The sequence below is a fragment of the Emys orbicularis genome, chromosome 9 (assembly GCF_028017835.1).
Source record: "Emys orbicularis isolate rEmyOrb1 chromosome 9, rEmyOrb1.hap1, whole genome shotgun sequence".
Classification (NCBI taxonomy): domain Eukaryota; kingdom Metazoa; phylum Chordata; order Testudines; family Emydidae; genus Emys; species Emys orbicularis.
In genome coordinates this window covers 54,330,065-54,346,133 of record NC_088691.1, presented here as the reverse complement: position 1 = coordinate 54,346,133, position 16,069 = coordinate 54,330,065, and the positions used below count along the sequence as shown (strand labels likewise).

The following is a 16,069-nucleotide window of genomic DNA, read 5'->3' as shown; positions in this document are numbered from 1 at the left end:
CTCCCCCAGCCTATGATATTCTCCTCCCATGCCACTGGCAAAGTCTGTCAGGAAAAACATTATCCACTAACAGAGCTCCTTCTCCAAAGCCTCTGCTCCCTGGACTTTCTGGCACCACATGCCAACGGTGAATGCACTGATGGTAACACGCGGCCCCCTCCTCGCCAGACGCCAGAGAGATCTAGGCGCTTGCCCATGCCCTGGTGCCAATGTCTGTCGGATCTCACGTCTTTCACTCCCTCCGCTCCAGGGCAGGGCTGACCTGTGCTGCCATTACCTCCTTTCACCTTAGTCTGCTCGGAAATGAACTTCTCCAGTCTGGTCCTCAGGGAGATCTCCACACCGTATCTGCCATGGGTCCCGTCATCCACCAGGATGAAGTGGGAGTGGTTGCTATCCAGGCAGGACAGGTTCCCCTGGCTCTCCTCATCCAGCACGTACTCAGCTGGGAAGCCACCCTGCAAATGGCCGGAGGAAAGAGAGACAGACCAACAGGGGGATTTTGCTGGGCCTTTCTCACTTGGACAGCTCCATTAGGAGAGCAAGCGGCTGTCCTCTGGCTGAACACCAGAGGAACAGCCCCAGGGAAGCAGACAAGAGCGCAGGTGGTGGCTGGCAGGTGTGGTGAAAAGAGCAGGAGTGCAAGGGGGAGTCCGCACATGGGGTGGGAGAGGAGAGACGGAGGACAGTACTGACTTAGGTCAATGAATGATGGACGAGATGGCCCAGTGTAGTGACAGAGGCGGAGCCAGAAAACAGAAGGGGGCAGGATCTGGACTGGGCAGCAATCTTTGACAAATAGCCATCCCGGCCCCTCCCAAGCTGTTTCTTACAGTGACTGTTACCTAATCCCCTCAGCTCAGCAGCTTGTGCGGCGCTTCCTGCACCACCTGGCTGTGTCCCCCTCTTTCCGGGCCCCTCCTGACGCTTTACGGAATCGAGAGGGGAGAATCTTTCACTCAGAAATACACAAAGGAGGGATTTGAAATTGCTATCAGCTCAGTTAACTCAGTGATTCGGAGATGGACACTGCACAGCATAGAGGCCAAGAGTCTCAAACAGGGGTGCCTGGAGTTAGGTTCCCAAGTCCCAAAATAAATTATCTGATTTTCCAAAGTGTCAAGTTCCCAACAGCTCTCAGTGAAATCAATGGGAGTTGTGGATGCTCAGCCCTTCTGAAAGGCAGGCTACTTATTTAGGCACCTAATATCTTCACACTGTCTCATTAGACACGAATCTGTCTGCCTTAGGTATTCCTGAAGGGCCTATCACTGTAACTACAGACTCTAGCTGGAGTTCTGCAGATATGGCAGGCATTCTCCATTGTATTTCCCTGAGACAAAAGCAAATGCGTCACAGATTTGGTTAAATTCTGAGAGGTTTGGGGGAATCTACATTATTTTAGAACCAAAAGCAACCTAAAATGTGTTTGCAAGGGGGAGGACATATTTTCCCCCTTCTGACTTTCTTGGCTGTCTATTTTTCTCTTATCACTGCTGAGATTGTGTGAAAATATCTAACATGAAATGGGCAAGGTCAGGAGTTCCATTTGCATGCTTGGTATTTTAAATACACGGTATTAACAAGCAATCATGAATTCCTTCTTGGAATTCTTTCTCCTTGTTCTTTTCTGATGCAAGGTTTTCAAGGAGGTTGGGGGAGAAGTGCTGGTCTCTAATCCTCTGAGGGTGTGTGAGATTCAGGGCATGTCTACAAACACAGTCCCCCACCTGCAGGCATCGGAGCAATCAAACATAGAGCCCCCACCCCCCGCAAAGGCTGGACGCTCACCATGGGGCAGATGAGGCTGCCACGGTTGTACACGGTCCCCCAGGTGGCTATGCCGATGGTGACAATTTCACCCTCTTTGCAGCTGCTGCTCATGCTGAAGTCTCTCACAGCTTCTCCCACCTGCTTCATCACACCGGCGTGGGACCCACCTGTTATGATCCAGGCACCTGGCAGACAGAGCAGGGGTTGGCAAGGTGAATGCGCCATGCACAGTGGCTGATATCCTGGCCTATCAGAGACCTGCAGAAGTCCCCCTTCCACCCAGGTTTTGGAGATTCTGAGGCCTGTGGGGTGCCCATCCTGCATTCTGCCCCATAAGTACCTTGGGGTGTCGAAGCCCTCTGTGAACTGAGCCCACCTTCTTTGACACACAGGTCTGGGACCTCTCTGGGCTTCATGTCCCCCTGCCCTGCACTTTGTGCAGGCCCTAGGCGAGGAGAATGCCGCTAGTGTGAGCGGACCGTGCTTTGTGCAGGGGCAGACAGATTGTCTTGTGGGTCAGGACTGGGATGCAGAAGATCTGGATTTGGTTCCCTGCTCTCCCGCAGACTTCCTCTCTGACCTTGTGGACCTGTGTGCCTCTATGACATGGGGATAATAACCCTTCTTCTTTCCACCATTGGGCTGTTCAGACTGTGAACTCTTCAAGGCAGGGGACTGTCTCTCACCATGGCCTTAATAGCCATGTCTTCACTGCCAAAAAGGTGTGTTTTACAGCGGGATAACTATCATACATTAACCACCTCTTTGTAAAACTCTAGTGGAGACAAGGCTTTGTAGCTTTTGCTGGAACTAGACAAAGTTAACCGCAGCTGTGGGGTATAGGACAGACCTGTCTAGCTAGAAACTGCCTGTACCTTGTCTCCACTAGGATTTTGCAGCGAGAGAGCTAATTTGCATTAATTCTTTTGCTGTAAAAACATACCTGTTTTGGCAATGAAGACACAGTCTAAGTTTTAAAAGCATGAGGCTAACGTGTTAACAAACACCTTTTAAAAGTCTAGTCTGGGCAAGGCATGCTGCCTTTAACACATGGTAAAGTGCTCCGGTTATAGCTTAAAAGGCACACACTTGTCTGGAGACCTTTTAAAAAAAAAAAAAAACATCGACATTATTAACACATATGAACGTATGAAATCTCATCCTTCCAATTTTACAAATAGCCACATATATCACCTCCTGATGCCACCCTATTTAATCAGCAAAGAATCAAAAGGGTTTCGGGATCGTGACAACACCGATACTTGTTTAGAAAGTCTAGTTTATAGCCCGCAGGACAAGTCCACCGAAAGTTTTTCCAACCTCCAGACATTTCCCCCCTTCTTCTATTGCTTTTCCTTGGAGAGAAAGTGGAATTTTCTGTAGTATTTTTATTAAGCCGATTTGTGCCTCAGTTTCCCCTATAATTTGCACAGCTACCCAGATGAGGTGAGAGAAGGACTGTTTGCTCTTAGGGCAAGCTGGGAGACATAGGTATGAATGATGCCCAGCCATCTGAACCTGGATGGGTCATAAAAAAGAACTGGCCAAGGCCAACCCCATATCAATGGAGGATCCAAGAAGACAACGGCAAAGCCAATCGCTAGGACATTGACAGCGACCCAGACAGAGATGGATTCCCCCCTCCCCTCCCTCAGCAGGGAAGCGGAGCACAATCCCCCAGTTTGAGAACAAAGGACTGGGGAGATGTGTGGTGGGGATAAGTGCTGGCTGCTGGAAGGAGTCAGGGCTCTGACCTGGGAAGCAACCATAGAGGTCAGACTGAGATCCCGGACAGAGCCCAAACATGGGGGTTCACTACCGCTTGGCTGGGCTCTGGGCTAACCAGCATGGTCTCTGTGCTAACCTTCACTTCTCTGTGCTAATCTAAAGACTTCCTATGCTGTGTCCAGTTGACTAATAACCCCGGCTGTTTTGACAGCGCTGTGGGAGTGTCACTGTGTATGCTGGGGTGCATTAATCCCTGAAGAGGGGACAAGTCTCTACCAAGAGTCTAGCTCAGTTGGACTCTCTGAGCAGCACTCACGGTGTGAAGTAGGAGTGCTGGAGCCCCAGAGGTTCAGTCATGGAGGCAGTGAGGCTTACCCTGGAGGAAGAGAGAGACCCTGTGGGAGTCTGGCACATTGAAGGGCACCTCCTGGAGACTGTTCCAAACTGGGGGTGTCACACCAATCCTGTGGATCCACGGCAGTCAAACCAGCTGATCAATAGGGAATCATTTGCTGTGTGCCACGTCTGCTTATTCTCCTGTATTTGTCAGCTTTGGAAGGCTTGTTTGTGTTTGGTCAACCTCCTCCCATTGTCTGTCTAGTTATTCAAATGCCCAACGTGGCGACCATACATTGTATAATCTGCTTGATCCCAACAGCTTTTTTAACTCTGCAATGATTTCTAGTACTTAGCCTGGCTTTTATAATGTGTTAGTTACCACGTGTCAGCTAATTTGCTCTAACATCACACTTTAAATCCTAGTCTAGACAAGGCCTCTGTGTGTGTGTACAGCATCAAGTAGAATGGGGCCGAGGTCTCCAGAATCTACCCTAATACAGACAATAACAACTGCACCAGGGGCAAGGCAGTGAGGAATCAGCCCCAGTGCCTAAGTGTCACATGAGACCTGTCGAGTTCTCAAGGGCCAATGGGTCCGTCCGGATTGTCTTCTTTCTGTTTGTCCGAGATGGGCCTGAAACACAAAGTTTGGATCCTGATATGAACCTTTCCAAAGTCTGAGGAATCCTGGCATGAGGTCTGGATTCATTCCCATCTAGAGGTGGGTGAAATTTTTTGGCCAAAACTCTTTGTCGCCAAAAAAAGGACATTTGGGTTGACAGAAACATTTTAGGAATTCACCAAATTGTTTCCACTGAAAAAAAAAAAAAAAAAAACACTCTGGAAACATCTAATAGTTTTGTAGCAACATTTTCCAACCAGAACGTTTCCATTTTTTGATTCAAAACAAAAAGTCATTTAGAAATTCCTGCAGCTTCATTAATTTTTTTTTTTTAAGTTCAAAACTGAAACATTTTGTTTTGGGTCAGACTCAACATTGCATCCAACTGAAAACAATTTTGTTTTTTACTACTTTTTGATCTCTGAAAATTTTGCTTTGGGTCAACCTGAAACTATTTTTAATTTTTTTTTCCTGGAACTGCCAACAACCTGAAAAAAAAAAAATCACTCATTCTCCCAGCTCTACTCCCACCTCATTCAGATGTTCAGAATCCAGATTTTTTGCTCAGTATTTACTCTGGCTATCCCTTTCCCAGCACTAGCTCTTTGAAATAAGGATTGATGGATTGGCTCCTTTTGCTGTAGTTTATTGAAATGGCTGAAATGAGATAGCCTCTGCTGAAGCTTTTATTTGTCACTTCTTGCAGCAGAATCCCAACACAGATCCTGTGGTCTCCTGCAGCAGTCAACATTTGGGCTGGCCTTTCCCCACCATGTGGGAGAACATCAGGCTCACAGAGTATGAGCTACCCCAAGCAAGGACCATGCCTGGACCCCAACACAGTGTTACTTCCCATAAGGACCCCTTGGGTAATATCAGTAAGGGCAGAATTTGGCTCAGAATATTTCTGTTCGTGGTTCAGAGAAGGCTAAGAGGTGATTTGATCAGAGTCTATAAGTACCTGGAGAAAAGACTTCTGATGGCACAGGGGTCTATAAACTAGACTCTAATCTAGAACAAGATCCAATGGCTGGAAGCTGAAGCTAGATAAATTCAGGCTAGAAATAAAGTGCCCATTTTTAACATTGAGGGTGATGAACCGTTGGACCAGCTTACTGAGCAAAATGGTAGATTCTTCACCCCTTGAAGTCAGTACATCAAGATTGGATGTCTTTGTAAATAATGCGCTGTTGCTCAAAGAGGCGGGACGGGCTCCATGCAGGAGTCACGCTGGCTTGCGTTAGAGGATTGTAATGGCCCCTTCTGGCCTTAGCATTGGACTCTATGGCCCACCAGGTGATTCCTGGGATTGCATTAATTTTCTGTCTGAGGCATCTCTGCTGGTGTGCAACTGGCACTGTATTCCCAGAGATGCCAAGCCAGTCAGCATGCTAATGAGAGGCTCACGGCGTCAGCATTGCTGAAAGAGGACAGTGAGTGACTGACAGCTGCTCAAACAACAAGGAGTCTGGTGGCACCTTAAAGACTAACAGATTTATTTGGGCATAAGCTTTCGTGCTCACTTCTTCAGATGCATAGAGTGAAAGTTACAGATGCAGGCATTATATACTGACACATGGAGAGCAGGGAGTTACTTCGCAAGTGGAGAACCAGTGTTGACAGAGCCAATTCAATCAGGGTGAATGTAGGTGCCACCAGACTCCTTGTTGTTTTTGTAGATATAGACTAACACGGCTACCCCCTGATACTTGACAGCTGCTCAGCAATGGAAGCGTTTACTAGGAAAGGCTGGTGCAAGGGTCCTGGTGAGATACGGGGCAATGCTGGGGCTGGAACACAGGAAGGGGTTAGTGCCCTGTGGCATGTATATAAGAGACCAGTGTAAGGGTGGTGGATAAGAGAGGCTGGTAGAAGGGAGAAAGATTCACAGAGCTGCAATGATCTGAGATGACAGTGCAAGAGGTTCCTCAGCCTGAAAGCAACATTTCAGTTCTGTAGGCCCCACCCAGAGACTGGCACTCTGGGCCCCTGCACCCCACCCCAATCACTACGAGACCATACAGCAGATCCAGCAGGAAAGCTAAAGGCTTTCCCCCCAGAACATGTCGTATATAAGCAAAGGGCAGGCAGGCGTGAGTGGGGAGGAGGAAAACGCTGGCCCCAAGGGAGCAGGAGTCCAAGGACTCATGGAGGGTCACTTACCAAAGCTGCTCACTGGCTCTGCAGAGCTCTGGTAACTGTCTGAACCTGCCTGTCTCCAGAGCCCCTGCAGAGGCTGATCTATCGGCTTGTTGTCTGGAGAGCTGTGGTTTCTAGCCAACGTCACTGCCCATCATTCAGGCTCTGATGAGCTCGTAGGCCAGGGATGCTGTTCCACAAGGATCTGGCACCTTCTATTCTATTCCATTCCGGTTCTGACACCACCATATTAGCTGAGCTCCTTCCCTAGCACATTATCCCCCAATGGGAACTCCCTACCGCTTTCCCTCAGGGATATAAACAGGGCTCTCCTCCAGTACAGCCCCAGGAATGCTCTGCCCACCCTCAGGGACTATGTACCACTGGCGGGTGTTACCTGTTGTCTGGGCCACCTTGACCAGCCCCCGTCGGAAGATGTTCTTCAGCCTTGGCATCATGTTGAAGTTCTTAGCTCCCCCAGTCACAGAGATGAGCAGGTTGGGCACATCGAGGCCCCAATGCTGAGTCATCAGCTGGTAGATAACGCATGGAGGGGTGTCCGCCGAGACGCGCACATACTGAGGGTGGTGGGGGGCGCAAAACACAGGGAAGGGAGGGAGTAAAACCCACTGCACCTACCCAGAGAGCAAAGCCAGCCAGGGACTCATCCTAGCCAACACGGCAAGAATCAAACTTCTTTCCTCTAGGCAGCTCCCATCTCTCCCCACCCCAGTTCCACACCTTCCTGTAAAGGACCAGGCCTGCGTGTAGAGGAACATCTCCCTCACTGCCCCATGCATCACCTCAGGGCCAGTACAGCCTGGCAGCTGAATCTGTCACTGCACAGCACCCCCGAGGTGACAGATTCCCCCCTCCAAGGAGAGGCTGAGATGACAGCGTGACGTATGCTGCTGCTATTCTAGTGTCAGGCCCTGGGGAGTGTGAGGTTGACTCAGAGCTGGATGCTGTACCTGTTCCCTCCCACCTCCATGAGATTCAGACCCCCAGGAGTCTGAGGCAGGAGAAGTGGAGGAGGTTGCACACTGAATCTTGGCCCACCAAATGGCTTCAGAGGAGGCCTCAGATTTACTTGTCCTGGCGCTGGCCCTCCCCCCCTCTCCCCAGAGCTGCTCCGAAGGGTGAAGGAGGTGACCGTATCTGCCCCCTTCCTTTCTCTGCTAGGACCAGGGCTGCCTTTGGGGCCTCTCCCCATCTACCATCAAAGGCAGCGAATACACCCATTCCATCAACCGCAAGTGCCGAGCAGCAGGGTTTCAATATGGGATCCCTGTCCCCTAGACACTAGGGACTGACCCACCTTTCCCACCTTTGGTCCCAGACCTGCAAAGCTGATATCACCAAACGCGTCCGTCGGCATTTCTTGGATGTGCCTCTTGGGGTCCCATTCTTTCCCCAGGAAAACAGATGACTTTGTAGCCTCTTCCAGGTGCTGTTCCTTGGGGTAACCACACTCACACATGACCCTCCTGCAAGAAAACAGCATCAGCAACTCCCTGAACTCAGAAGGGGCGTCTCTGGCAGTTACAGGCAGATGAGTCCCTTGGCAATCTCAGATTGGAAGCAGTGGCAGTGGCTTACTTTGAAAATGCCCAACACCAGCTCCTAGGGAGGTTATATCTCCTGCCCAGCTTGCCCATCGGCCATTGGCTATGGAGACGAAATCACTGTGAGGAAGAGATCATTGTGCATGGTAGAGCGCAGCAAAAATCAGCATTTCCATCCCGCAGGACATTCCGATATCTGGACATTGTTTTCACCCCAAATTAAGCCAAAATATATTTTTAAAATTGTGGAACAAAAAGTTCTGGAAAATATCGATTCAGAAATGGCGAATCATTTTGTTCTGAGTCAGTTCAATGTTGAGCTACACATCCCAGTAGTGCTTTGCATTGTCTCTTGGGAGGTGTAGTTCTGGGTGCTTCATGTCCTAATGTCCCCAATAGCAGGTCTCCATGGCAAGACTACATCTCCTTTGATGCACTCTAGTCAGCTCCCATGATGCACCACACAGGTCAGTCTGAGGGGACACCACATGCTGCACTATGAGACATGTAGTCCAGCCCTGGAGCTCAGACCATAGGGAGAGAATCACTGGAACTACAACTCCCATGAGGCAATGCACCACCAAAGGGAAATGCAGTCCAATGGCTAATGGACCCAAAATGAAATAGTTCATGAAATATTTTTCCATTAGGATATTGAAAAATTTAGGCAAAATAGAAATTTTCCAATAGAAAATTTTAACTTTGCGGAAACTGCATTTTCCATCAAAAATTCGTTTTGATTGAAAATTCCCAACAAGCTGTAGTGCAGAGTGCTTTGCACCACTGACCTGTTAAGTGTGGTAGAAGCTCACTAATCTGCACCAGTGTCCAGGAGACTTGATGCACACTGCTCAGTGCTGTGAACTAGTCAGTAGGTGAACAAACATAATCAGGAGCCACATCGAGGTGCCTGCATTGCAGAAGGAACCCAGGGTTTCCTATTATTATAGATGAAAGTGCTTCATAACAGTGTAACAAGCCAAGGCTTGTGGCTAAGCATTGGGGACCAATTCCCTGTGTGAACTTAGGCCTCAACTCTGTGGATCTCAGCTCCACAACTACTAAAAGGGGATAACGGTTCTTCCAGTGTCTGTCTATTTGGTTTGTCAGCTCTTTGGGGCAGGGGCTGTCTCTTACTATGTGCAGCACCTAGCACAATAGAGCCCTGATCTCAGTGGGGCCTCTACAGGGCCGGCTCCAGGCACCAGCTTCGCAAGCAGGTGCTTGGGGAGGCCACTCCGGAGAGGGGCGGCAGGTCCAGCTATTCGGCGGCAATTCGTCGGACGGTCCCTCACTCCCGCTCAGAGCGAAGGACCTCCCGCCGAAGTGCCGCCGCAGATCGCGATCACAGCTTTTTTTTTTGGCTGCTTGGGGCGGCCAAAACCCTGGAGCCGGCCCTGGGCCTCTAAATGCTACAATAGTAATACATTACTGTAGTATATTTTCCTGAAGTAAATGCAACCTCACTACAGTCATCAGCAATGTGCAGTGAGAACACTGGAGATTTTATGAGGATTACCCATGTTTGCAACTTTGTGCAGTGAGACTTAGCACAGTCCTACTGTATTCATTAGCTAGGATTCAAGCCTTTCCCCTTAGCCCCATGTTTAGAAGCAGTCTCCTCCATCTCCTGTTGCCTGGGAGAGTAGCTGCCCAGATTTTGATCCTGACATTACATTAGAGCTGGTCAACAATTTTGTTGGATTTTTGACTAAAATAATGTTTTTGTGAAAGCATCTGCCTTCTGCAGAAAAATTCAGTTTTTTGTTCAAAAACAGAACACCCAAAAAACTGAAATATTTTGGCCAAACCCCCAAATATTTCTATCTGGAAATACTGCTGCAGAGCCTCATGGGAATTGTAGTTCAGTTTCTTTATATCTCCATTCACTTGTATGGGCGGAGCTCCCCAGCTGGACTACACCTCCCATGATGCACCATCACCACGGACTCTCATGCTGCACCACCTTCCCTCTCCAAGAGAGGAGACTATGGTGTATCATGGGAAATATCCAGACAGCTCAGCCTATAAATAAATAATAATAATAATAATTCCTATAATGCTTAGCTGTTTATATAGTGCTTGCCATCAGAAGATCTCAAAGCACTTTTCAAAGGGTGGTAACTCATAAGTATACATTGTCAGTATAAAGAAAGGGAGCAAGGGTGGCCACTCATGCATTCCCAGAAAACATAGTACTTCTGGGAATGGCATGGACCCACCACCACTGGCATGACCTTGCACTCATGGTGAGTGTAAGGTCATACCATTTGGAAGAGCATGCCACTCCATCCCCACTGGTGTGACCTTGCACCCAGCTGAATGGCCTGCCTGATGGGAGCCTGAGGCATTGGAACTACAACTCCCATGAGGTATCATGGCTGCATTTGCAAATCAAAATATATCCGTTTTCACATTTCCACCAAAAAATCCAAATTTTCTGTAGAAAATTTAAACAAAAACTAAGTTTTTTGTTTTTGTTTCCATCAAAGTTTTCCACAGGAATAAGAACAACATTTTTCAACCAGCTGTGCTTAGCATTGTAGAATAAGCTGAAGAAACGCAACATTTCTTCTCCAGGAAATCTTTCTCTGTATTCTCTTTGTGCAGCTCCAAGACCATCATTGCACGCCTCTCCTCGTAGCAGAAATGGGCTTAACACTGGATGTTGACTCTACTTTCCTGCAATGTGGGTGGAAAGCAAGAAGCAGACGGAAGGGGGAAAACATCAGTGCATTTGACTTACCCAGTATCTGACATTTGGGAACTTTCAACAAAGTACACACACTCCTTCTTCTTGATGTTTTCAGGAATCCATGAGCTGAGATTCTCCTATAGGGTGGAGAGAATAAGGGGAACAGCAGGCCTAAGTGGTTTCAGACAAAGACCAGATTAGATAGGTTCCTACAACTGATCCACAGAAAAAGGGGCACATCACAGATTCAGCGTGCAAGGGCTCTCAGCCAGAACATAGAGAAACAAAGGTCATAACAGCAAGAAACCCAAGGGGAATTTGACACTTTCAGTTAGACAGATAGAGTGAGGACTCTGCCAGCACACTGTGTATCAGACAGACAAACGTGTGCCCAAAACTGAGGATGGTGAGACACAAAGGAGCAGTGAGGGCTGAGTCTAACAGCTTATTCACACTTTGAATTTGTTGCAGGTTAACTTGAGTTATTTCATGTTAAATTGGTGGGGGCTTTGTCTGGTCAAGCAGGAAGAAAGGAGTTGTGGCTCCTTTAAGGAATCCCCCCTCTTAGGGCTGGGGAGGAGGGATAGCTCAGTGGTTTGAACATAGGCCTGCTAAACCCAGGGTTGTGAGTTCAGCCCTTGAAGGGGCCTGTCAAGGCTGCTTCCCCACTTTGAACTTAAAACAAGGAGAAATTAACCATCCCCCCTTCTTTCTCCCACCAACTCCTGGTGAATACAGATCCAACCCCCTTGGATCTAAAAACAAGGAAAAATCAATCAGGTTCTTAAAAAGAAGGCTTTTAATTAAAGAAAAAGGTAAAAATCATCTCTGTAAAATCAGGATGGAAAATAACTTTACAGGGTAATCAAACTTAAAGAGCTCAGAGGATTCCCCTCTAGCCTCAGGTTCAAAGTACAGCAAACAGAGATCAACACTCTAGTAAAAGGTGCATTTACAAGTTGAGAAAACAAAGTAAAACTAACTCGCCTTGCCTGGCTGTTTACTTACAAGTTTGAAATATGAGAGATTTGTTTAGAAAGATATGGAGAACCTGGATTGATGTCTGGTCCCTCTCAGTCCCAAGAGCGAACAACACTCAAAACAAAGAGATCAAACAAAAGCCTTCCCCCCCCCAAGATTTGAAAGTATCTTGTCCCCTTATTGGTCCTTTGGGTCAGGTGTCAGCCAGGTTACCTGAGCTTCTTAACCCTTTACAGGTAAAAGGATTTTGGAGTCTCTGGCCAGGAGGGGTTTTATAGTACTGTACACAGGAGAGCTGTTACCCTTCCCTTTATAGTTATGACAGGGCCACTTAGGGATCTGGGGCAAAACCAGTACTTGGTCTTGCTAGTGAAGGTAGGGGGCTGGACTCAATGACCTTTCAGGGTCCCTTCTGGAGATAGGATATCTCCATTGATTATTAAGGTGGGCAGAGGGATGGGGCATCACCTGAGCTGGGGGTTGGCCAGAGGGGCTCAGGTGAGCCACTGGTCCCTGCAGACAAGGGTTAAGGTATGTGAATGCCCTGCCCTCTCTCACTCCAGAACCATCAGAACAGTGCTGGGACTGGGAGTGATGCTGTTAGTGGGTTTGTTTTCACCTTGTGTGAATGGGATTGGCAGAATGGCTCTCCTCCATGTGTCCACATCTCCCAGGGCACTTTGTCTGGCTATTGGAGAAAAGCAGGTAATGACCCTAACTACTACCTCCTCCAAATGATACTCTGTTCCTGGACTGAGAGCCCCTTTTAGCCTACTCCCACCAACCCACCCCGGGCTCGGAACATCTCCTGTCTATGCCCCTGACTCTTACACATGGTCAGTGTATTTGCTGGCCTCCCCCTAACCTTAGCATTGTCTAAACTTGCCTTTTCATTATTGCCAGTGGCAAAGTGAGCCTTCCTCTTGCTCTTACAGAAGCCACTATTGCTGCGTCTGAGGTTGGGAACCATTTCGAGGTCGCAGATCTTGGGATGAACAACGTAGCTGTCTCCCTCATCAGGGCAGACTCCATTCAGCTCTGGCGGTAGCATTCTGGTTTGCCTGCCACTCCCAGCTACAGGCAGGTCTCTTGTCACTCTCAACAGAGCCTCTCGAGTTTGTTATGCCGAGAAGTACTGAAATGCAATAAAACAGAAAATACTAAACATGCATCAGAAACACGAGGACACTCGAGCTGGGGCTTGCTGCTAGGAGAACACCCCTCACCATGAATCTTCTCCCTCCAATCCCAGCATGCTTTGGGATTTGTTTCAGATGTGAACTAGACCAGCTATGCATGTCACACAGCACAGACTTCTAAATTCATCTATTGTTTTCCTACAACAGGCCCCGAATGAATGATCACAGAATCATAGAAACGTAGGGCTGGACAGGACCTCGAGCGGTCATCTAGCCCATCCACTGACCAAGTAAACCTAGACCATCCCTGAGAGGTGTTTGTCCAACCTGTTCTTTAAAACCTCCATTGAGGGGGATTCCACAACCTCTCTAGGTAACTTGGTCCAGTGTTTAACTATTCTTATAATTAGAAAGTTCTTCCTAATATCTAACCTAAATCTCCCTTGCTGCAAATTAAGCCAATTAAATTATGAGATAGGGAAGATTTTAATTAAAAAAACAAAGCTAAAAAGTAACATACACTGCATCTATATGTATGTGTTCATATCAATATGTATGCCTAGTTGTGGGCTCATATCTATATCATCAACAGCTGAGTTGTTACTTTTTTATCTATCACCCATGGCATATGACCCAGAGACACAACCACAGACCATTCTCCAAGTCAGACATTCATTATTAACCATAGACACTGCCATCTTCTTTGTTACCCTCCATACATAGAGCAGAGATTCAACTCCTCACTCAGCTCAACACATCACATATCCCACACACAGCCCAGAAATGATACCTTGCCCACCCCAAGCCATGATTCCACCAAATGGGAAAATACCCAATCTATCCGATCCACCCTCTCTCTATGGATTAGAAATCCCATGTGTCTTCCCTATTCACCCTGCTGGGGTGGGTCAAGCACCTTCCGGCTATCCATCAGCTATCCACCTTCATCCAGCTCGCTCTGCGCATACAGACCAAACCCTCAGCTACCCCTGCACCACACCCGGCTAGTATGTTACTTGTCCTGTCTTTAGAATGTCAGGCAGCCAGAGTGCATGCTCCCTCCTTTCAAAGGGTGTAGCACCCTCCAAGTTCACCCTGACTCCCAGATCCCCGGGGCGAGGTGTAGGCACACTGCCTCTGGGAGCCCTGCTGGACTGACAGACTCCACCTGTAGGTGTGGTCTAAAGCCACAACTGCACCCTCAGTGCCATGAGGCTAATTTCATTCATGTCTGTGGAGCACTTTAAGATCTTCAGCTGGAATGTGCTATAAAAAGGCAAAGTGTTATGATTATTATTTATTCATACACCTGGCAGAACGATTCAGCCTCCACCACATCACAGTCTGTCTGGGTCATGAGCAAATAAGCCAGTTTTCCAGCAAAGGGATAGGATCAAATGTTGCAGTCTTGATGTACAGTTGTTTTCTTAGATGTGCTAATTTTTTTGTCTCCCTCATTAAGGTCCCTGAGATGCTACCAGATGCTATTGCTAATTCAGTAGGTGGCACAATATGGGACCAATGCCCCAGTATGGCACTAGCTGGTGTAACTGTGCTGCAAATGCCATGTTTCACATGAAATATTTTTGTAAAAATAAGTTCCTGTCCTCTTTTGCTCATTATGATCCTCTCTGGCACTTTCCATAGATTTCAGACCAGAAGGGACCACTGTGATCATCTAGTCTGACCTCCTGTGTAACACAAGCCATAGGACTACCCTAAATTTACTCCTGTTTGAACCAGAGCAGATCTTCTAGAAAAACAAACCACCATCCAATCTTGATTTTAAAATGGCCAGTGATGGAGAATCTACCACAGCTGTGGGGAAATTGTGCTAATGGTTACTTACCTTCACTGTTACAAATGCACACCTTTTTTCTAGCCTGAATTTACCTAGCTTCCAGCCCTTGGATCTTGTTACAACTTTGTCTCTAGACTCAAACGCTTCTGATTTCTGTTCCTCATGGAGGCACTTGCAGACTGTGAGCAAGTCACCCCACAACCTTCTCTTGGTTAAGTGAAACATATTGAGTTCCTTGAGTCTATGTAAAGCCCAGTGGGTCTTAAACCTAGCCCTGCAGAGCTGCTAGGCAGCAAACAGCGCCATGCTACCACCCAGCAGCAGCTATAATCAGCTCTGGCTCCAGCTCCACTACCCACAACCAGCTGTAGACACAGCCCCTGGAAAGTCCCGCCTCAAGGGGACAGACAGGCAGCAACCTCATGGCTCCTGATTGGCTCCCTGCCATATATTAAACCCCAGGGATATTCCAGGAAGTCTCTAGGTAGCAGTGTGGATCTCCTGTAGCTACTATTACCATTCCTACTCCTGGCTTTGGCTTGATTTGGACCTTGTCTCCTGACCCAGAACTTGACACCTGATCTGACTAACATTTCTAATTATAACCCCAGGTTGAATTGCTTTGCCAGTTGTTCAGGCTGCAATTTTCTATGCTTGCTCTCTGCCTCAGGCTGAATTTTCTTTTGGAAGAGTTCAGTCATTTCTGTCACAGCTGGGAATAGAATCCAGGTTTCCACTATTTTACCTCCAGCTCTCAGCTGCTTAGCCCCACAGCTTCTCAAGCGGAAGAAGGAAGGGAAAGGTGCCACCTCTATGTACTTGGCTATGTGCCTGTGAAATGGGGCTACTCCTGCCTATGTTGCCCACAGTTTCTATAGCCCAGATTTTAAAAGGTATTTAGGATCTAGACATATATGTCTTACATCCCCTTCTCTAGTGGCTGGTCCACAGAAGAGCTCATACCCTTCTACCACTGGTAGCAAATGGAGTTAGCCCTTAGCTCAAGTGGTGGAGGGCTGTGTTATGGGGGTGAAGACCATGGACTGATAGCCCTCTTGATGCCTGGTGGTTTTCTCACTGTTGAAATGGATAGATTGTGTATGTTTCTTTTAAAATAACCTGGGAAATTACATACAATAAGCTAGATTAACATTATTTTAATCAGCTTGCAAAGTCAAGCACTGAAAAGTTAGGAAACACCAAAATGAAGAAAAAAATCATGCAACCTTAGTTCAGCTCTCTCGTGCATTATGATGCTGTCTTTAATTTAATGATCACACACTATTC

General features: G+C 47.6%; 1 protein-coding gene across 2 annotated transcripts in view; it reads right to left on the bottom strand.

Annotated features, from left to right (window-relative positions):
- The window catches only part of TRPM2 (transient receptor potential cation channel subfamily M member 2), a 49,001-nt gene extending 36,108 nt beyond the window's left edge, over positions 1 to 12,893 (bottom strand). Inside the window, exons 1-7 of one of the 2 annotated variants that reach the window (XM_065411388.1) lie at positions 12,729 to 12,893; positions 10,913 to 10,998; positions 8,201 to 8,269; positions 7,920 to 8,088; positions 6,999 to 7,179; positions 1,792 to 1,958; positions 278 to 458 (exon numbers count right to left, since the gene is read on the bottom strand). In XM_065411388.1, coding sequence (XP_065267460.1) covers positions 278 to 458; positions 1,792 to 1,958; positions 6,999 to 7,179; positions 7,920 to 8,088; positions 8,201 to 8,269; positions 10,913 to 10,998; positions 12,729 to 12,893 — 1,018 coding nt within the window. The remainder of the gene's footprint in view (positions 1 to 277; positions 459 to 1,791; positions 1,959 to 6,998; positions 7,180 to 7,919; positions 8,089 to 8,200; positions 8,270 to 10,912; positions 10,999 to 12,728) is intronic. The other variant, XM_065411389.1, reaches the window with a different exon arrangement.
- Positions 12,894 to 16,069: the final 3,176 nt, after the last annotated feature.